At 32.8% G+C, this 22,942-nt stretch overlaps 3 protein-coding genes across 4 annotated transcripts; 2 read left to right on the forward strand and 1 right to left on the reverse strand.

Annotated features, from left to right (window-relative positions):
* Positions 1–2,697: 2,697 nt before the first annotated feature.
* On the forward strand, positions 2,698–4,972 carry mkk-4 (MAP kinase kinase mkk-4). Its single transcript, NM_077281.7, has 10 exons — positions 2,698–2,827; positions 2,881–3,040; positions 3,085–3,207; positions 3,321–3,440; positions 3,487–3,666; positions 3,919–3,987; positions 4,032–4,097; positions 4,148–4,233; positions 4,288–4,353; positions 4,403–4,972. Exons 1-10 carry the CDS (start codon positions 2,703–2,705, stop codon positions 4,497–4,499), a joined length of 1,092 nt encoding a protein of 363 aa, NP_509682.1. The 5' UTR covers positions 2,698–2,702; the 3' UTR covers positions 4,500–4,972.
* Positions 4,973–5,991: 1,019 nt separating this feature from the next.
* Positions 5,992–8,126, forward strand: sek-6 (mitogen-activated protein kinase kinase; the record flags this gene model as incomplete). 2 transcript variants are annotated; one of them, NM_077282.4, is made up of 10 exons in its annotated part: positions 5,992–6,112; positions 6,206–6,365; positions 6,413–6,529; positions 6,693–6,812; positions 6,865–7,044; positions 7,089–7,157; positions 7,209–7,274; positions 7,323–7,408; positions 7,454–7,519; positions 7,739–8,126. In NM_077282.4, 10 exons carry the CDS (start codon positions 5,994–5,996, stop codon positions 7,833–7,835), a joined length of 1,080 nt encoding a protein of 359 aa, NP_509683.1. In that variant the 3' UTR covers positions 7,836–8,126. The 2 variants fall into 2 exon arrangements, with proteins under 2 accessions (NP_509683.1, NP_001391086.1); NM_001404204.1 differs by lacking the exon at positions 7,454–7,519 and having other exon boundaries at positions 5,994–6,112; positions 7,739–8,125.
* A 1,322-nt stretch (positions 8,127–9,448) lies between these two features.
* On the reverse strand, positions 9,449–22,267 carry ZC374.2 (Fibronectin type-III domain-containing protein). Its single transcript, NM_001375107.2, has 16 exons — positions 22,014–22,267; positions 21,596–21,723; positions 21,170–21,241; positions 19,402–19,714; positions 17,523–17,590; positions 16,736–16,871; positions 15,353–15,469; positions 15,127–15,226; positions 14,319–14,407; positions 13,731–13,867; positions 12,209–12,374; positions 11,235–11,348; positions 10,955–11,034; positions 10,776–10,902; positions 10,020–10,153; positions 9,449–9,779 (listed from the first exon to the last, which is right to left on the reverse strand). Exons 1-16 carry the CDS (start codon positions 22,153–22,155, stop codon positions 9,678–9,680), a joined length of 2,025 nt encoding a protein of 674 aa, NP_001361837.1. The 5' UTR covers positions 22,156–22,267; the 3' UTR covers positions 9,449–9,677.
* Between the last annotated feature and the right edge of the window lie 675 nt (positions 22,268–22,942).

Consider the following 22,942-nt stretch of genomic DNA (forward strand, 5'->3'; position numbering starts at 1 on the left):
TAATTGTCTTCTTTCAATGTAAAAAAACCATCTACGCTGCCTCCCACTTTGTCTTTAGTTTTGTTTTGTCGCTCCATTTCTATTCTACGTCATCGTTTTCTTTATACCATAAATTGTGTTTAAAATGGACGCAGGACACGTTTTATTTCTTATTTTTCAAATCTCGGACTGTTTGTTCTTTTTTTTCTGTTAGTTTCTGTAGTTCTTCAAACTGTAGCCAAACTTCAGGTACAAAGTTATGAAGAAACTCGAGTGTTGTGGGGTTTATTCTGTTTCGTTCACCTGTCATCTTTTGTCTCTAGTTAGAAAAAAATGATGTCACTTTTCTGAAACAATTCCACGTTGTTTATCACATATTCTATTGCACTATGCATAATATTAATGAAAAGAAAAAAAAAATTAATGAATTAGTTTATTTTTTTACAATAAAATCTGAAAATTCTTTTTTTTTTCAATCCCTAATCATTTTTCAAGGTTTAGTACAAAATATTTTAAGGAATTTTCTCTAGAGCATCAAATTATTCGAATTCTTAAACAGAATTCAAAATAGTCAAAAAATACAACATTTTCGGGATTCCTTCAAAATGTATATAACAAATGTGTGGCTAGTCCGAACTGAAAAGATAAAATGTAATTTAGCTTAAATCTCTAAAATTGCAAACATTTTTTTCCGCTGTGGGATATTTATATTAATTTAATCAATATTTGAATTCATTCAGGTTTTTTTCAATGACGAGTGTATAAAATCTGAATTGCCAATTTGTGTGAACTCATCAACTTAAAAAGTACCAAAATTAACAATAATCGTGGAGTAAATAACACAAATATTCAAAATAAAGAAAGTTGTTAAATAAAAATACATTTACCGGTTATGATACACAGGTAACTTAGTAAAATTGGTGGTATTAGCTAAATTTCCTTCAATTTCAATTTTAAACAGCCATTGAAAAACTCTTTTTGGACTACATCAAGTATTTTATATCAAACCACCCGTTTCCCCACTCCACCTGTCATAGTAAATAAAAACGAACTCAATCAAGCCGCAATACTCAAGTACATAAACAATATGTTTCAATAATTCGCGCCTAGCAACCGAAGTGCATGCTCGAGTAACCAATATAAGGTGTCGAAGAAAACAAACTGCAGCGGGACACAGCGATTAAATCAATCTAGCGTGGTGGTCATATAAGAAGTGCGAGAATATACTGAAGACGTACGCAAGTAGTAGTGTCCAGTTCCACTAACTATCGGTCGTTTGCCTCCCTGTTTCTTCCATTCATGCGTGCCCTCTTCTCCTCTTTCTCTTACTCCCGCGATTCTATTTCTCGACCACTCTCTATGTTTTATGTCATCTCTCTATTGATTCTCGTCTCGGTAGGCTTCCTCGGTTTCTTGTTCCTCCGAGTTCCCTCAAATGTTTTCCTTTCTCCGTTTCACTCATCCCTTGGTTTTCTCGCCGGCTTCCATTTTTATTGACTACTCATTTTTCAAACGTTTTTTGTCTCTTCTTCTCTGTCAGTGATTTTGATTTTTTTGTGTTCCCTTTCTCTCTTTATCTATCTTGCATGATTCATCTCCAACTTTGACAGTCAACTCATAAAACAGAAATGTTTACACTACATGAGCTGCTACTAGCTACGTCAATTACTATTTCATCCTCGTGACGTAGATTATTCCTAAACTTAGCACACAAAAAGAGCAAAGCTTAAAACTTCCTTTTCACATTTCATCATTTTGCAGCTAGTGTCATAATGTTAGCATCAGTCTTGTAGAAAATTATTAATATTTTTTGGTGTCACTTTATTTCAAACACAAAATACTAAAAATGATTATTCAGAATCTTGGAATTATAAACATTGTAAAAATTACTTTACAAAAACTCACTTAAAAGTATATATAATTTCCCGCATTATTAATCGTGAAATAAACAAGGCCATTGAAATCCGAAACAATTCCGAAGACAACGACCTACCGTTTTTTTCTAAAACTGGTCCTGAAGGTTACTCAAGTGTTCAGTTTGACAAAGACGTGGTCATCTTTTACAAAAATCTTAAAACTATTGCTGACCGACCTCACGATTTTTTCTTCAAGTTTTTTCTTCTTCAATTTCAAAAATGTTTCCTTACAGTTTTTCCAAGGTTTCAATTGTGTTTTCAAGGGCTTCCAACCTTTTTCTCATCAAACTTGCTATACGTCATTGTGTATGGTTGTATTATATTTGCTCAGAGTCATTTCAATTATTGACTGATTCCCACGCTAATTCAGCTTTATTCTGGCTTATTTTGTCAAAGTGAAAAAGTAATGTAATTGTTTCGTTTTTTGTACTGTGGTGATTGTGAACTTTCATTTGTTTCCTTTCTCAAACATACATTTCTCATTGTAACACACGTTAAACACAAAAGATACAACATTCATTTTGTTTTTACTTTGAAAATATCACAAAGGAATAGTTGGCAAAAAAAACCTGTCAACAATTTAGGTGGGCTGAAATTTCAATTCAACATTTTCAAATTTCTAGGTCTTAATTCACGCAATACTTCAATATGACAACATTACTTTTTTTAGTACATTGAAAATGCTTGACTCCATTATTCAATTTTCAGATTTCACGCATTTTCCTATTTGCTCTGATCAAATTTTGATTTTAATCTTTCTATAATTTTATTTATTTCCTGTTTTTTATTTTTACATTTTCAGAGTTAATGGTTCAAGAAGATGACGAGAATTTACGCAATTCAATGTCCCTTCGGCCGACTTCGTTGTCAACACGTCCCACATCACTTTCGGTAAACGGAAATGAGAAGACGCTTCCAGAAGAAAGTGTGTTGTGAGTGTTTTTTCCTTTTTTCAATTAGTCATTAGTAATCCTCTCGTTTTCAGACGTTCTCTTTCGACAGGCACATTAAAATACCCTGATGACGAACATTTATACACATTCAGCTCCGCTAATTTACAAGATCTTGGAGCAATTGGAAACGGCAATTTTGGAACAGTTTACAAAATGCGTCACAAAGAAACTGGAAAACTGATAGCTGTGAAGGTTTGACCAATAATTTGTTTTGTGAAAAACAATGTTTTTTTCAGAGGATACGATGCAACAACATTGGACATAGAGAACAAATCCGCTTACTTCGAGAGCACGACACAATTGTGAAATCCGAGAAAGGACCAAATATCGTGAAGTTTTACGGAGCGATTTTCAGCGAGGTGGGTATAAGAACAGATTTCAATTAAAGCAAAAATTTTGTTTGCGTCATGGTGAATAGTAAAACGTATATCTATATTTTTGTTTTCAGTTTTTTTTAATTCAAACTTTACAGGGTGATTGCTGGATTTGCATGGAACTGATGGACATTTCGATGGACCTTCTTTATAAACGAGTATATATGGTGAAAAATAGTCGGCTGAATGAAAATGTCGTCGGACATATCACAGTTTGCGTGAGTTAACATTATATAATAATTTGGAGTATTTATATTTTTACAGACTGTAGATGCATTGGATTATTTGAAGAAAGAATTAAAAATTATTCATCGAGACGTGAAACCCTCCAATATTCTTGTAGACGGAACTGGAGCAGTGAAACTTTGCGATTTTGGTATTTGTGGGCAGTTAGAAGAATCATTTGCGAAAACTCATGACGCCGGTTGTCAGCCGTATCTTGCAGTAAGTGTTTGAGTGTGTTCCATAAAGATCTAATAATTTTTTTAACATTTGTTCAAAAAAGTCTAAACCAAACCTTTAGCTGTTCTGCATTCTTCTTCTACATTGTTACTACAATTAGGAAATTCGGGTTTCGAAAATATTTATTTTTTTGAAATTAAAAAAAATGATAGAAGGTAGAATTGTAAATTGGTGGACAATTAGCAAAATATGATAGACAAGTTTCGAACATATGTTGAGTTTGTTTTTATTCAGCCCGAAAGGATTACAAGTTCAGACAAATATGATGTGAGATCGGATGTGTGGTCATTGGGAATAACTTTGGTAATTTTTTTCTGTTTTCAAAAATCCACAAACAAAATTTTTAGTACGAAATAGCAACAGGAAAATTTCCCTACCAAGAATGGAATTCACTTTTTGATCAGATTGCTACAGTGAGTTATTATCTATATCATTGCGCTATTTGTAGAAAAACATGTTTTAGGTAGTAAGCGGTGATCCTCCAATTCTACATCCAGACAGCGACGATTTCCATTACAGTTTGCCGCTTGTCAAGTTTATCAATACTTGGTGAGTTTGTTTTTGTAACATATAATTGGCAAAGTTTGTATTGAAATTCTTCAGCTTAACTAAAGACAGACGCCATCGGCCCAAATATGATACTCTGAAGAGTTTTGACTTTTATAGAATGTGAGTTTTTTATTTTCTCATTTAACAGATATCACGTATTAAATTTCAGATACGCAGTTGCCGGACCCGAAATTGAAGAGGCTAAGCGAATTCTTGGAGTTGAAGCAATTGACACAAGAAATCATCCTGTCGACCACAGAGGATAGATATTTACTGATTTCCAATTTTATCATGTTTTTGTAGATCTTTGTATTTTTTGCCAGGTTTTCAAAATTTTCAAACTACTTCTTTGATTTCTTTGAAAATTCTTCGATTCGTTTTTCATATTATTGTTTTTCAAAATATTCTTCGCAGCTTACTCAATTTTTGTCATTTTCCTATTCTCCCGACGCACAATAATAATTTGTTCCGTGATAGTGAATCCAACTAATTTTTTTTGGATAATTCCAATCGTCCATCTCACCCATCCCATTCAGAGCTCTACATTGTTAAAATATTTCGACGCTTTGGTATTGTCGTGTTTATTTCTCATCATCTCTCTTTCTCACTCTTTCTCTCTCTCTTCCCTCCGATTGTGCTAGCTTCCCATCTTTTGATCTCAACACACACCATGGTTCTTCTAATCAGTAACAATCATTTTGCAACAAACTCTAATTCTTTTAATAAACTGTTTTACACTAAGAAATGTGTTTAATTTTTATTCGTTAAGCCCTTAAATTGTGTTTTTACCATTCCGATTCGATGATGAGATGTTGATGAAGAATTAAGATCGTATAGTTATTCTTTTTTTTTTAATAGTTTTCTTATTAAAATTGTAATATAAAACATTTATACAATATAAACTCCAATGTTAAAACAATGTTCAATTTCGAAAAAAACGAGTCTTTTGAAAAAAAAACACTCTTTTGAAAATTTGAACCTGGTTTTTGAAACATATTTTTATTATTTCAAATATAAACATAGAATAAAATGCGTGAAATCAAAAAAAAAAGTGAAAAATAATATGAAAAACATTCAATGTGCCCCAAACTCTTAAACTTTCTTTCTTCAATATTATTAAATTTTTAAAATAGCTTTCCTAATACACAACCACACACGTTATTGTGATGTCACACGTAGAAACATTTTATGATTCATTCAACAGTTTTACTTTTGGTCAAGGTTTTACAAATAAACTTCATGTTTCATTCTTGCTATTTGCTTTTCGAGGCATTTTTGCACTTTTTTTTGACTCGTTGTTGATAAAAGTGTGATTGGTTTGAGAAAGCAAAAAAAAAAATGCAAATCTCAATTTTTCAAACTAATTTACCAACACTAATTTACAGCGGAAATGCATATTGGCTTTCATTGCAAAACTTATCACCATTCTATGGTTTGCGTAAATTTCCGGTTACGATGTCATTTAGGATGTTACTTATACAACATCATTGTATGTTATCGTCGCAACAGTTATCTCTGTGTAAAACCAGCAACTCCCATATTTTATGTCATTACATGTTTGCTCAGATTCAATTCAATCACATTTAATTTCCTTCGTTTTGATATTGATGAAATTATTGAAACAAAACGCTGTTTACGTTTAGCTTTGAACTGATATGAGCGCAAAGTTTTCATTTAAATTTCCTCCGTTTTCTTTCTTCTTATCATTCTCTTCATCGATTTGCTCTCTTGAGTACGCTGAACCAAAAGAGTTTTAGAAAATGGACCACGGCGATGACCAAGATTTTCCCATGTTCGCTCGTCCAGTGTTTTTGGCCAATCGACCAACTCTTGAATCTCTTAGCAGTAACGACGGATCTGTTGCGGAAGAAAATCCATTGTTAGTTTTTATTGATTTTTAAAACAGCAAAAAAGTATTAAAAATATCAATTCATCCAATATTTCAATTATTCATCCATAATTTTTGTTAAAGGCGTTCTATGTCAACTGGCATACTAAAGTTTCCTGACGACGCCCATCTTTATCCGTTCAATCACACAAATTTACGTCATCTGAGCCAAGTTGGAGCTGGATATTACGGAACTGTGCATAAAATGCAACACAACGAAAGTGGAAGACTTATCGCCGTTAAGGTATTTCTGAATAACGGAAAAAACATAATATTCTTCAAATTTTTAAGAAAATACGATACAACAACATTTGCGACCAGACTCGTCTGCTCAAAGAACACGACACCCACATGAAGTCCGAGAATGTTCCAAACATTGTAAAGTTTTTTGGAGCATGCTTCAGTGAGGTAAGTATTCGAAAATTGAATTTAAATGCATTTGAATCATATTATTTGAACCTGAAAAATTCTACTCTTCTTGCATCTGATGCTCGACTTTTTTCCAATACATTTAGCAAATTGTTTTTTTTTTTCATTGTAGCGAATACCAATCTCAACATTATATTTTCAGGGTGATTGCTGGATTTGTATGGAACTGATGGACATTTCGATAGACTTTCTTTACAAACGGGTATACTCGGTGAAAAAAAGTCGGCTGAATGAAAACATCATTGGGCATATTACAGTTTGTGTGAGTAGCTTTGAGAATCAAATCTGCATGGTAATTGTTTGGGAATTTTTAGATTGTAGACGCTTTGGATTACCTCAAAAGAAAACTCAACAGAATTCATCGCGATGTGAAACCATCAAACATTCTGATCAATGCAGCTGGTGATGTAAAACTTTGCGATTTTGGAATATGCGGAGATCTTGTTGGATCCTATGCAATAACTGTTGAAGCTGGCTGTGTTCAATATCTCGCGGTACTTTGTTGTTGAAATTTGAATTTTTCATTTAATTTTTTCAGCCGGAACGAATCGAAAATATGGACAAGTATGATATAAGATCTGACGTTTGGTCGTTAGGAATTACCTTGGTGAGTTATTCAACTTTGCTCAGCCTTTGAGAAACTTTCTTTGTCTTACAGTACGAAATCGCAACTGGAGTGTATCCTTACAGAGGTTGGAGTAATCAAATGGAACATATTGAAATTGTAAGTGTTTTATTCTAACTTTAATACATAATTTAAGTATATATTCAGGTTGTAAACGGAGATTCTCCAATACTTCTACAAAATATGCACAACCTGCACTATACGGATCCACTTTGCCGATTCATAAACACCTGGTAAAACACTATTGCAACAAATATTTAATTTCTAAACATTTTCAGTTTGAGAAAAAATAAGGATGATAGACCCAAATATGTTAACTTGAAAACATTCTCCTTCTACAAAATGTACGTTTTCACAACTATTTAAACTGTTGTCTACAGTGCTCTAACTCTACCAAAAATATGTAGTGCATATCTGTTTTGTTCCCTTGTGGTGGATAGGGATAGTGGCACCTACACAGTGCCACATGAGTTTTTCTACCACCAGAGATACCCCGCTAAAGAGAATTCTGGGTGTCGCTATAATTTCTTTGAATTAAAAACCTGATCATACAAATATTTCAGGTACGCAGTCGGAGGTCCTGATATTGAAGAAGCGAAGAGGATTCTTGGGCTTGAAGCCATTGATGCACGGGACCACCCAGTCGAGCAGAGAGCTTGATACATATGTGATGATACTCCAAATGCCTCATAATTTTAAGACAGTTTCATTCAATTATTATTGTTTCATCTTTAATGCTCTCTAGAATCTCTCCACTTTCAATAATTTGCCATTTTCTTTAACAGTAGATTTATCCAGTGTATTTTTTTGGGTTTTACTTTCTCACTTAAATATTTTAATTTTTTTCTGTTTTATTGTGCCAAATTTCAATGGATCTCCGTCAATCTTGCTGATTCAATCTTTTTCATATTGCACTTCCAGATTTTTTATGATGAATATTTCAAATTAAATGGGGAATTGAAAAGACAAAGCTTCATCTTAACGAGTAAACTCAAAACAAAAAGTATGATATAGTACAAAAGTCTTGTTAAACTATTAATGCAGTGTCTTTTAACTTTTAACTTTTAACTTTTTAACTTTTTAACTTTTTAACTTTTTAACTTTTTAACTTTTTAACTTTTAACTTTTTTAATGTGTGTTTTGTTAAAACTGAACGCAAGAACAAAACAAATCAGAAATTAAACGAATGTTTTGAAAAAATTTTCCACTGTAAAATCTTAAAACAAGATTGTCCGTTCCTGTTTCACTATTTTCCAAGCAAACTTTGTGGCTCTCTTCACAAAATTACCAAACTGTTTGAGGTTTCACAGTGGTAGATAAACGCAGATTTCTTATTAAAAAAAATATTTTCTTATTCTGAATATTTTTTTTTAACTACCTAGGATTTTGAAGCTATTATGCCGCTTTAAGTCTAACCATCATCACCCGTCATATGTAAATGTTGGTCTTAAAGAACGTGCAATATTTATTTCCATTTTTTTCTTTGTCGCTGACGTTTTCACAATAAGTGTACCTTTTCTAGTCATTTGTTTACATTTCCAGTCATTTATGATTTTTGGTGCAAACTTCATGACTAATACGAAATAAATTTATCTATCACAGGAACCAAATGTACTCAAACTGTAGTTTAATTTGAACGTGGTTTGTGACAGAGAATAGGTTGAAACTACGTAAGTGGAATTCATGTTATCTAGGCTGTTAAATAGAAGGAACTAGTACGTCCTTCGTCCTGCCGACGAGGGCATCCTCGCTAACAGGCCTAAACTATCACAATCAATCAATTGAGCCGATTTGAAAGAGTTCAGTTGACAAATCTGAAATGAGAGGATTCTAACACACTAGCTTGAAAGTTGTCAAAATTCTTTCACTTTACACGGATGTTAAATAATCCCTGTCGAATTTTGTGATGATCAACATAGTTTAGTGGCACTAAATAATTTTCCAGGTTACTGGCAGAAAGTTGCCTCAGGATGCCAAATTAATAAGTGGCCGACGTATTCATTATTGAATAGATAAATATCTACGTAACGGTTTTAGAGCACTAATTATATATACATTGCTCTCATTTTTAAATGATCTAGAACTTGAGAATAATGGGAATTACTTGCATTTTGTGAACATCACTGAACATGTGTTTATGGAGCTGATATTCAAAGTCAATTAAATTTTTTGGAATTGCAAGCCTTTCCGGAATGCTTATGTTATCTATGATAGCTTGATAACCTTTTACTACCACCACACCCTTGAAATTTACTACCACCACACCCTTAAAATTGTTGATTCTTGATTTGTTTTGTAATTTTCTTCCAGTTGATAAAAAGGAGAATAGAGAGAAAAAAGGCACACGCACAGAAAAATGTCAGAATAAAATGTAACAAACTACATCACAAATTTAGAAAAACTGTTCATAAAAACTGAAAACCACCCATTGTTTGAGGGGGCCAGGAGAGGAAGTTCAGTCGAACTTAAATTATGAGTATCAAGGGACCTATGAGGTTTAACTTAGGAGTTCAGGATGCTGTCCCGGAGAGTATTTGAAATACACCATCCTTTGTTACGATCTTCAACTCGATTAATACAGATTTCATCCCAAGCGCAGCCAGACTGAAAATAAGAGGCCAATGAGCAGGTGAAATATATGAGTGAACATGTTAATGTGAATTTGAACTTTCTCTCCCAAAACATGTTTTTACGGGAAGAAGTTACGCGTTTTTTTTAGCACGAGCACTTCAAAATTCTGTTCCAAAAAAGTTCAGTTTCCTTTTGACATCACAATTTGGTGAAGCCTTTCGTTTTGATTTGCATGAACACTTTTCTCAAAACAGGAAACATTTACTCACTGACCTTTATTTCGTCGGGGTTGCAGCTGACAATGCGCATAAATTCCGCTTCTGAATGGGACATCTGTTCAAAATGTGGACCAGCTAGTGGATGTCCTGTTAGTGTTCGTACATCGGATCCTTGAGTGACTCCACGAGCTGTAAAAATTATTCTCCAACTTTTTGCAACACAAAAGTCCACAAGCAGGGTTTAAAAGTCAAGGATCTTCTAGGTTCCGCAAAAAAAAATGTTTTTCTTCTTCTGAATATTTTTTCTTAAATAATATTTGATTATTTGAAAAAAAATTAAACTCAAAAAATACTGACTATGTTGTGCCTGCCCTTTGTCAGTGATAATTACCTAACGTTTACTAAGAATATCGAAACATTGTTATGATATTCCGTAGTTTTGACATCCATCGGATCTTTTCAGATATCCCGTGCCAAATTTCTGTCTAACGCACTTTACTAGCACAAGAAGTATCACTAAAAGAAGTCAAAAGAAGTATAAAAAACTAAGTAAAAAATACTTATTTATGCAGTTCTGTAAAAAATTCAGTTCTAGAGATGTGATTTACTGTGAATCATTGATAAAGATATTTCAGTTACTAAAGGTTTAAAGTTTTTTTTCTCAGCCAATGCAACCATTTTTCCTAATATTGATATATCCTCATTCGGCATTATAATTCATAATTATTAATATTGTTTTTTTATTATTTGTGTTTTGATTAACAATATCTAATATCTTTACATTGTTGTTGGCTTCTATTCATTGACTTACTCATTTTATCCGTCTTGAACTCAAAGAGTTCTCTTGATTCAAAATCATAGTCTCCGGTGTACAGTCTTGGGATAATTTGAACGGAATATCTCACTCCTTCAGTCAAGTGTTTGAGCAAAACTGTCGTCTGAAAATGTTTAGACGTTGCAATTTAGGTGTGATTATCTCAGTTCACATACATTTTTTGAATCTTCAATTTCAATTTTTTGCCATTGTTCGGGAGTGAGGTCTTTGCGATTTGTGTATAGAATAGTTGCGCCTAAAAAATAACAAAACATGTGATCTCTTGTGAAAAAAAAGGAAGCACATGTACATATCCATTAAATCATGCACGTAGGCAACGCCCCGTTGTCGTTAAGACATGTAATGGAAAATGGGATTTGGGTGTTTTCTCCGAGTGAGCCACTCATTTCTACAGAACATCCCCCCCCCATCCAACACATAGTCTACTTTTCTTACCAATGACACTGTCAAGTATGCTTTTTGGGAATGTCCAACGAATTTCAACTTCTCCTGGAGCAACATTGCGATATGCAAGCGAATTTCCTTCGAATTCCTCTTCGTCGGTGTTATCTGCATTTAGGGTGAGTCCATTATAATATATTTTATTAAAATAAAGTTAGTTACAAGCAAAGTGATGAGGTAGAATCAAAGAAAAGTGTAGAGAAGAACTGAGGTATATTTGAATATGTATAGCGTCAACTTATTATATTCAAGCATTCCGCAATAAATTAATTAAAATTTTTCTGTCGGTGAAAAATAATATTAAATGTTTTTGTAATCACTAATAAAAATTTACAAAATTTTAATTTACGCATATTTTAGTAACACTGGAAAACCGAAATTGAATTGTAGTTTTCTAGTTTTGCAAGTTCAATTTACAAAAACAAACAAAATGCAGTTGTTTTAATCAGTAATTCATATTCTTTTGCCCCCAGTCTTCTATGTTTAAGTTATATGTATATTAATACATGCACACACAGTCAAAGCAGAAACACATGTTTTTTAGTTGGTTAGTCGTCAAACGGGTTGAAATCAGCATTCGGGTTAGTGTTTGACCAATCTGGAAGTAAATCAGAATAAGCACAAGAGGTTTTTAAACTAAGGTTCCGTCTTTCTCTTCAGTTACATCTTAAGTTCTCTTAGAGAAATTAGCGAAAAACTGCGAGGAAAAATATATTAAGCTCAAGTGAAGAACGCTTGTCTGGGAGGAGAGAGGAACGAGTCATCCTCCTAACATCCGTTTTCTAAATTCAGTTTTTAATCTTATACTCTCTTCGCAAAGTTTTTGCATTTTCTTTCAGTATTCAATGCAAAGATACCAGTTTCTTTTTAGGCATTTTTTCTGTGTAATGAATCACAATATTCCCACCACACTGATATACACACAAACTCAACCCCATTTGATATTTAGTTCACACATAAATGCTTACCAATTGTCTTGAATCTGTAAACAGACGGAGCACGGATCACTGATCCGTCAGTGTTCCGAACATTTACTCGAACAAAATAGATGGTTGAGCTTTTGAGATCCTCCAGCGAAAGATGCGATTCTCTGTTGTTGAGCCGCACGAGTTTCCATTGAGAGTCCGGGAGGTCCTGAAAAGTATAGGTTTTCTAAACATGAAGTGTCATTCGGAATGAAATTGTTATAAATAGATTGTTATTGATTTGGTTTTCATTTTTATTGAGATTTGTTTATATTTGAAACAGTTCGTTTTTATATTAGTACATGTACACTAAAAATACGTTATTGTTATATTTAACCGCACCGGATTTTTGCTGCTGGACCAATTTTGGTTGATCGGTTTTTAAAAATATTTGTATATGAAAAGTACATTTTAGACGTGCTTTAGAAAATAAAATTTAAGTTCCTTTGAAGAATTGAACACAGACTTTTTGCGAACACGTAATCAAGTTGATTGACATTTGTCAACAACGTTCCAATACTTTAAATAATTGAGAAAAAATTTTTATTACCCTAAAGTAGTGTAGAAAATTATTTTACAATTTGTGTGGACCTCTTCTGTTATTTCAAAATAAATAATAATATTTTATCAAATAATTTTAGTCGGTCGCTAACTTCGTATGGATTACTTTTTCAAAAGTTAATTGTTTTCTAGTTTTAAAATTTGATTATATTTTTGTAATAATGCTATCAGTATTGCATCTGTTTTTTCTTAAGCATAAATAATTTCAAAATTACCAAAACAGATTAATCCTTACATTTAATACTTATTTTTGCAAATTACTGATCACTAAAAAATTGGAAGTTTTGGCAGGAATGTAAACTTAATAATTTGAAAATTGAGCTGAGAAAAAAACCATATATATGTTTTGGGTTTAAAAATAAGAAAGAAAAACTGAGTTTTGTCTAAGAAGTTAAGTTTTCCAAAGGAGGAAACAAACGGAGAAAAATTATTTTTTGCTATTGTCATTTTTCTATTTCATTACCCGCACCTTCGATCTCATCCATCTAGAATTGTTTTTTAACAAAAAGTTTTTCGTTCGCTTTTTCCTATTTTCCTACTCTGTATTCCTTTTTTGTTCCGTTACCTATTTTTCTTGAAATTCATTTTGTTCTTTATATTTTTCCAATTTGAGCGATCAGTGAGATCAGATTAATTGCATGTTTCAGTTATTTTTCTTACTGGGTTGTTTGTTTTCATTCTTTTCAGCTTAATTGTAGGGTAACAAAGATTTTTGAATTGAAGTTTTTTTTTCTGAAAAGCTGACTAGTTATTGGCCACGGATTATATCACGTCTTGAAATAGTGTCTAATGCAAACTTTGTCTTCAATTTGAGATTAGCAACAGCAATCCTCTCACTTTTTTCTCTTTCCTATCATTCCTTGTCCCAAAAGAGCTGATCAAAAATTTTAGGAAGAAATGTCAAAAATATGTTTATTTGACCCTTGTTCCCAAATTTACATATAAATGGGTCTAGTTTTCTCACCTTATCCTGACTTAAGTACACATCATATCCGGCCACGTTTTCCTGTCGAATATGTGGTTCTAGCATCCATTGCAGTTTAACTGAATTCACATCGTGAGAGTAGATCACATCGACTTTGTTAATTGGGTTGGTTTCCACTGAAAATCAACATTTTTCAGTGCTGTTTCTTCCACATTATCTGAGAATAGCTATCTTTGAAAGAATGGTTAATAAATGTTACTGTTAGTGAGTTTAAATTAAAATTGGAAACATTTGTAAATTATTTCTAAGTTTTTTATTCTTTAAACTCAAATTTTCGCGACATTCATACACATTGGCGTTGAACATTGTAAACATTTTTTCTGATGACATTTATCTTTAAAGTTCATTTTCATTAGTGTCATAATAGTTGTCATTCCGCAGATAAATCATCCGTTTACCAAATGTTTTCCTAGAAAACAAAACAAATAGGAGAGGACAATGTGTCGACTACTAAATACTTTGCATTTTCACATATATACTGGTGAAAAATGCAGATTTGTGATCTGCATCAGCCCTCATTTCTTTACTTCCATAACAGTTGTCGTTTTTTTTTGATTGTGCCCTTACCTCGTGGAGTTCGGAACCGGAACTGTCCGCTTTCAGTGACAATATTATTGGCCAGTGTTGTTTTAATTCGTAAAAGGTATTCAGTGTTGCTGAAAAAAAAGTTGGGTTGGTCTATTCCAATCAAAAGCTTCTTCCAAAATGGTATAATGACGTAATTGCCAGAAGCTATAATTTTTCATAAACAAAAAATCATTAAAATTCTAGAAAAATGCATACTCTTAATTTTTATATACACAGTTTTCAAATAAAAAAACGCTTCTTGAAACGTTTTAATAGCTTCAATTAATTATTTTTCACCCACTCACCCGCTGTGAATTTTCATGTTGGAAATACAAATTATTCCCCCTTTTCATTATATTCCACTTTTCTTGTTAATTAAATCACATGAATACGATTTTTCTTCCCGTCTGCACAGATATATAGACGTGTTCAATATAAAAAGACGGAAACAAAGTGTTTTGTCGCGTATGAATTTTTAACTTCTTGCTTCCTTCTTCTTCTATTTGTTCCGTTTTTCTGTCCATTCATTTCCCATACTTTTATGAATAGTAAAAATCAATGTTCTACTTTTTAACGCATTTACGTAGCAATTGGCAAGCTCAAAAATTTAATTAATGAGATGCATATGTGGGTGCTGAAGTAAAAAGAATTGTGGTCCGTTCGAACCAGGAAACAACGAAAAAATTCTAAAATGTTTGTTTTTCGAAGCGTTTGTTATTCTCATTCTTCCTTCTTCAGTAAAATTAGGCAGTGTTTGTCTGTTTCCAACATAGGCTCTAGGTCCAAAGTGTTAATGAAATTTTCCAACCTTTTCAAATGGTGCAGAGCTGCAGACGAGGATGCACCATGGAATTGAATTTTTTGCCAGTATCTACTGTTTCCCATTTCAGAATACTCCACATTGTATGCTGAAAATTAATATCAAAGCATTATTATATGTAGGTGTTAGTTGCATTAACTGTGATATTGAGGAAAGCCTTCAAGGTGATGAGCTAAATGAATATAACTTTTATGCTCGAGAATGATTCACTTACCAACAATTTTGTTTTGCATTGTTGGCGGCACTTCCCATGTTAGATTGACAATGCCTTGAGTTGCAGTCCGGAAATGAGAGCTGATAATAAGATTTCCAATTTCGAAATAATCATCTTCTGAAATCCATCATATTTTATGGATTATTTTCACATTTCGTTGTTTTCAAGTTGCATTCAGATCTTCTAACTCGCGTTTCTAACTTTTCAGCCAACCCAAAATAAAAGTTCATTCAGCTGAACCACCCGGGCACATTTTCTGTCGAACAAGTTCATCGCTAGTTTTTTCACACTGGCCTCTCTAAATGTTTTCAGCCAAACGTTTTGTATTTTGGGTTTATAAACACTTTTTTGAATGTTTGTTTATTAAAAAGTTACAAGTGATTTCTCAAAAATGGTTTAGAAGATAACTTTAAATGTTTAAACCATTTTTCAGTTTCCTAATACACTAACAATCTGCGCGTCCTTTAAATAGTTTCTCAACTTCAACACATTGTGCACATCCGTCACCCTATATATTTTCGGCTATTCGAGAACAAATTCAAAAAAGACAAGCGTCTGACTTTGCAAAACCAATTTTCTCAAAATAATGGATAATCGTGACAGAAACAAAGACGAAAATATTTGTGTTAAAACTTCAGTGAGAACCTTCAGTGAGGAGTAGTTTGAAATAAAATCATAACGAATCCGTGTGTGAAAAAAATATCGCGGAAATAGACAAATGTATTTTTTAAGATTGCTTATGCGGGATCATCTCTTTCGTAGACTGATAAAAAAACACATGCGATTAACGCAAGTAGTCTCGAGTGTGTCAATGTCGTTCATTTTTTCATCCAAAAAACTTTCACAACTTTTCTATCTTTATAGGTCTTGAAAATTTAATTGTTATGTGCTACTTTGTTAATATAATTCACTCCAGTCGACTCCAGTCAATCTACTCGGAATTATTTATTATAAGCATAAACGGTTTCTGTTAAAAAGCTATTTTGATATCCATCTATTACAAACTTTTGTCTACATAGGTTTCTGCAAGAAAACTTCCAGCTGAACATTCAAATTATCCGCAAATTTCTTATTACATTTTGTTTCAATTTTTAATAGTACATGGTGAGCAGACAAATGCACTTTTCTTCAACAACAATTTCTTATTACACTATTTTTTCTCTGCATTTTCTTATTAGTCCCTAGACAGCTTTTGTTAAGTAACAGTTCGTCATCAAGACAACACAAGCGTTCCTTGTTAGAAACCATCTTATTTCAGTAGAATTGGTATGGATTATCCCCATGAACCGACTCTTGATCTTTAATAACACATTTGTCGTCACGCGATGAGGGCTTTATTAGTTCACAGTTGTTTTTTTCCGGTCCATTTTTGTTTATTCGTACCTCTTGGCATAGTGATTTCCACGATAGATGCTGTACTCGAAATGGTGTCTTGGCTTGTCGCGCTTCTGATCGTCATCTCATATTTTTCACCGGCTATCATCTTTCCCAAAGTAAAGCTGGTTGCAGCAGTTTTAATCTGAAATTCAGAAAGATTTTTGACTTTTTGAAAAATGAATCAGTGTTTTATTATCTAAAAAGCCGGTGAAAATAATAGATTTTAATCTGTGGCTGTGCAGTAACTTTTCTAGGTGTTAGTTATTGTCAAAAAATTAACAAAAGAAATTGAAATTTGTATGTATTTTGACAATTTTTAAAGATTTTGTGGAGATTATTCAAAAACAAAAACAATTTTATTTGTTCTTGATCATAGATTTTTTGAAAATATTATGAGACGAAACAAGACAGAAAATTTTTAAAACGAAAAATTGTTCTCAGAATTTAACATTCACTAAATTAAATACCGTATATCCTCTATTAGTTTTGCACCTCTTTGCTCAACTTTGGCAACTCATATCTCAGTAGTCGTTTGTTCTATAGAAGAGTTGTCAACTGATAAAATATTTGTTAGATGTTTTTCTATGGTATGTAATTTGTTAATTATTTATATGTTTAAAACAAAATGAGATATGAGCTGTCAAAGTTGAGCAAAGGGGTGCAAAACGAATAGAGGATATACGGTACTCTAAAATATTTTAAATACACATTTTAATACTAAAAACATTTTTTTGCTTCTTTCAATGTTTGAATAGTGTTGAAAAGTGTAAATTTTAAACTTGAAAATAGTCACCTGTTGGTTTTGGAGAGTACTTCCGGAAGACGTTGTTAGTTGTTTTACATTCACCAAATAATAAATATCTGTAATAATTTTTCTATTGTTTTTGGTCAAAAATTAAATCCGATTTTATCTTTGTTATTTTCAGAATATCCAACCTCGTGAATGTTTGTTTTAGTTCATTACTTTGTCACAAAAATGATTCTAGAACCTGGTCTTTGAAGTTGAAACTTATTAAGTCTCGGTTAATGAAAATGCAGTAAATTTTCTGAGCAGAGTCATTAACTGTTTGCTCTCTAGTTCAACTATCCAGTAGTCTCTCAAAGTATATCGTCACTTTACTTTTTTGAATGCCCAATTAAGCAATCGTTTGAGTGCATCTCTAATATCAGCCCCGACTTCAGAAACATTATCCAATTTCGCCTCCGTCCTGTTTTGCCCTCCTCTCTTTTTTCTGCTCCGTTTTTGCCACATTTAGCTTTCCACTCTTTGAATAATTCAGAAACTATCTATCTCACCACTGACGCTATCCGTTCTCTTTTGCTATTTTCATTTTACTAAAGAGGTAACTCCCTTGCACAGTTCACTATTTCTGAATTTTAGTTCATATTTTTCCTTTAAATACGAATAGACGAAAACTTGAGTAAAAGAGATACTTAGGAATTTGATCATATTTTCTTAATCTAGTTTTTTGTCTGGAGAAGGAACATCTATCAAGTCTTAAGTATTCTAAGTTAAATTTATTTTTCTTTCTTCTACAAAAATTTTGAATCAAAAGTATTAGATTCTATGAAAACATAGAAATATTATTGATTACTTCAAAAGTGAAAATATCAACAAAAAAACTAGGAGCCTATTTTGATTTTCTATACCTTTCCGACGTGCAATGAAGAACAATTTTAAAAATGTTGAAATTCTAGATAGAATTTGTGTAAAACCATTTTATTCTTTTCAAAGTAAATTTCCGTAAAAAACTGGACAAGTTTGCATTTCAATATCAAAATGTTAGCACATGTTCCAAGAAATGTTAATTACTTTTATTTTCAAAAATTACTGACGTAGTTATCTAACGTATTAAGGATTTCGAACATTTTGCAAAATACTATATTTTTATGTCTATTTACATTTTTTCATGGTTTACAGCTTTTTTGTGTTTTTCTAATTCTGCCAAACTAATCAAGTGTTAGAGGCTAATACAAGTTTGTCTGAAATTTCCTAGAACCCATTTTAAGTTTGTTAATGCTTTCCCATCGAAGTAACATTTCCTAATGTTTTCCTAGAAAATCCTAACAAAATTGTTAACATTCTTGTGAACTACAAATCCATCTTCTGCTTAAAATTATTCTTATTGTTGTAAATTGTTCAGAAAGATTGAAAATGAAAAAGAACGCGTCAATATTGAACAGGGGTAGCTTTGGTTCACTTCACTTGGAAATGCGAGACTTCCCTCGTTGTTCACGGGCAGGATATGTTTTTCCTTGAACCTTCATGAAGATTTCTAGTATGTGTATCTTTTTTTTGCTCCGCTGTTTTTGAAGCACTTGGAGGTCTTTATATAATTTAAAATTCAGCGTCGACACGGTTTTTCTTGGAAGAGACGTGTCTTTTTCGTCTTTCCATATTGTGCTTTTTTACTCTCATCTGAAGTATTTTGTGGTGGGCGAGTGGGGAAACAGGAACTATCTCAGAGGTGAAAATTTTTTTGGATTTTTGGTCGCAAAGTATTTTCTTGTGCCTAGTCATTTAACCATGCTCGTTGGTTCATACACTTCACCGTTCTTACATTTTTAGGAGGAAATGAAAGAAAAGCTTCAATTTTCTCATATAATCTGAGTGTTCCCCCTAAAATATCCAGTTGGCTGGTTCTTCAATATTGAAAATCAAAGAGTCTTACGCTGTTTTCCTGGCATAGCAGGTTGCCATTTAAGTTGTACCGTTGTCGGATTCATTATATTAGCGGTAAAATGAAGAGGTGGCACGAGGGATCCCGGTGTATTCACAATCGGACCAGCCGGAGCAATCGGGGATTGCGCTGGAACCTGATGATGACCTTGAGAATGTTGTCCATGAGTTTGTGGTTGTACTGGGGTTTGTTGTTGGTGCGGATGGGGATGAACATGGTGATTTGCGTGGTGAGCAGGAGCGGGAGCTTGAACAATTGGCTGAGAAGGTGGCGGGGCGAGACGCTTTGGAGCAGATCGAACACTCTGAATTTTTTATGTGAGATAATGAATGTGAAAGAATGAAGTTAATTTGGTTTTTAAAATTAGTCTCTGGTACAGTCACAGTGGCCAGAAATTCCCGGATCGCAGTAAGAATTTAGTATTGCAATTTTGTGAAAACTTCGGAACAGTACAACATTTTCAAGAGTAGACCCGTTGATTCTATTTTACACTGAGTGCTCAACTTTTGCTTAACATAATTATAAAATTTTCTAGTTTTTAGTTGTGAAAAAACTAGAGTGCGAAAAAGTTGGGATGTGCTTGAAAGAGTTTTCAATGATTTTCTCAGAACCTCTACTTCATTTTTGAAAACTGATTGAAAACTGAACTTTGGGAAAATGAACTTGAACACGTAACATTTTGTTTTCAGATGCTTTTTTTATTTTTTTCACCGAAAAAATATTCCCATATTTTTTGAAACATGTTTTTTAAATTTCAGTCCAAATGAGCAACTTTATTTTAAAACTTTCATAATATATTTCATCAACTGTGAGTGTTTTTAAACGCCTGTAATTACCTATTTTTATACTTTTTGAATTAAAAAAAATTAACCTTAAATTTAGTTTTTCAACGTCTTATTATAGTTATCAAAATAAAAAAATCAAAATAAATAAAAAATTATGTTGAACTACGTCAACAGCCTTCTCATTTCCTTTTTTCGTTCCACTCTAATGAATTTTTGACAATGTCTGTAAGACTGATATGATCCTTAATTTTTCTGAGAATAGCTTTTAGTTCTATTCATTGAACTTTGCGTGTACATTTTCTTTTTTTCTGCTATTTCTTTTTCTCAAATCACATTGTTTTCATTAGTTTTTAAAACACATTTTAGTTTTTGGTTACTTTCCTAGAGGATATTTTGTTTTCTGCCTTCAAAGTTTTCTCTATATTTTCTTTTGAAATTGATAGTTTATTTGTTCGTTGACAAAACGTTCCTAAAAAGACGAGAACGACTTTAAATGAATGTAGTACCTTACAAATTGCAGAACTATTTATTAGAATACTCCAAATTCTTGGCTTTTCTTTTTTTGGGTATATTTGTCTCGATACATATTTCCCTCTGTTTTTTGGCATATTGGTGAGTCTTGGTTTTATCTTGAACCAAAAATCTATTAGACTATAAATTTAAAGCTTTTCAATTTTATTCTATCAATATAGTTTATATCGGTTCTTAAGGGAAGTCAGCATCCTGTTGACGTTCAGTATTCTGACAAAGTTTTATTTAAGGAAATGCGTTTGGGAGCTCAAAAAAAAGGGAAACTGACTTTTTCGTCGGACTCTGAAAAACAGAAAAACGGAAATTCAAATCAAGAAAAATATTTTTTGTTTATTTTTTAAGTTGTTATCTTTTACAAATTTTCTGGGCCACATTTCGTCATATTTTATGTTTCCTATTTTTCAAATTAATTTTCCACTTATTCTTTATTTCATATGACTGACCTTTTTGGCGACGTCTACAACAATTTCAGTAGTCCAGTCCTCCACTATTTGAGCTCCTCTCTCTGTTTTTATCTGAAATTTAAATTAGCTGTGGGCGTGTGTCTGAAGGTAGTTCAATTGTCTGTCAGGGAAAAAAATAAAGAAATGTATTGAAGAAATATTTGTCAGTGAGTCAATCGGGTATACAAATAATGAATTATCGAAATTATAATCAAGAAAAAAACAAATGAAATCATACCTCGCACACCTGTCTATATTTAGATTTTAGTGAAATTAGGTCAAACTGTTAAAAGCGGCGGTGATTTTTCATTTTTTCGGAAGGCGGAAAATTTTGCATGATTTCATACATTTTCCTTACATTTTGGCACATTGAATTACATTTTTATTTTTAAGTGGATATCATATTTTTTCCAAAATTAAATCTACCTGAATGTGAACACTATCGCCGTCATTGTAGATTCCCAAAGGGATTCGAACACTTGATTCTCCAGTTTTTACATATTTCCAAGCCGCTTGTTCTGATTCAGATTTATGGCGAACTGTGTACATTGTATCTGAAAACTAGGTTTTGTTTGTTTGTTCTCACAAAAATGCTGAATTGTTCAAATTTTATCAGTTATTTTATCGGAAGTGATAAGAAAATTTGAAAAGAAAAAATCAATGCTTTGGAGATTCATTTCATTGACAAGCTTAACTCGGAACGCTTAAATTATCATATCTAAAGATATTGTACATACTTACTCAACTTCTGAAAAAACTGCCTCCACTTTCCACATTAGGGAAGCAATTGAAGAAAGGTTTCTAAAGTCTTATGTCCTAACTTATTGCAAAAAATTGTTCTTACTTTGTGATTGCGATCCTGATTGCCATTCCACGTAGATAATATCTAATTCTGGCACAATTCGTGCTTTCGGCTCTCGAACCACCGAGATTGGCTGAGATACTGTGAGGTACAAAAATAGAAGTGGTAAAAGTATAGGTTTCATGGTGGAAACACGCAGTTTGAGCGGCAGGGGTAAGAAGAAGCGAAGGTAGTAATGAAAGTGCGACGACAAGGGCAAACACGAGCCGCCCTGGTCAGCGGTATCTCGAAATGATACATTGCAATACGCAACTGGCCATTCAAAATGTAATATCTGAGAGTTTGTGAAGGATAAGTGTCACTCTTCGGACACAAATTACAGCGGATTTCAAACTTTAAACCAGGAGTGAAAGAGAATAGGATTGTTGGAAACGGTTGATTTTGAATTTGTGATTAGATGATTCGCTTATCTCCGAAGTTTGAGTTTTAAACTCCAAGCTCAATGAATTAAGAAAAAGGTTCGGATGGTTGACCGAACATCAAATTGTGAAGAAAGGGGTAAAGGTCAAAAGTTAGAAAGTTGAACTCTAGTGGTTTAAAATATTAAATCAAAAGGAAGAGAACAATGGGTTAGGGTTCTCGGTTGAAATGGAACACACATTTTCTTTGGTTACATCTATATCTGTATTCAACAATCTCTGGTACATGTGTTTTTTGTCGTGCATTTTAGTATGAAATATCAATCGAAATGAACAAAATTTGACAAATGAATGAAAATATAACTGCGAAGGCCGGTCGGCGTGAGGCCGGCGTGAGGCGCCGCCGCCGCGCCGCTCTCACATGGAAGCCCTACTTTATTCACTTCGATCTTTTTATAGTGTTTTAAATACTTTCCAATTTGAGAAACACGGAACATTTCTGAGAAAATCGTAAATCTTATGAGTTTTCTGGGTGGATTACTTATTGGAAAC

The sequence above is a fragment of the Caenorhabditis elegans genome, chromosome X (assembly GCF_000002985.6).
Source record: "Caenorhabditis elegans chromosome X".
Lineage (NCBI taxonomy): Eukaryota > Metazoa > Nematoda > Chromadorea > Rhabditida > Rhabditidae > Caenorhabditis > Caenorhabditis elegans.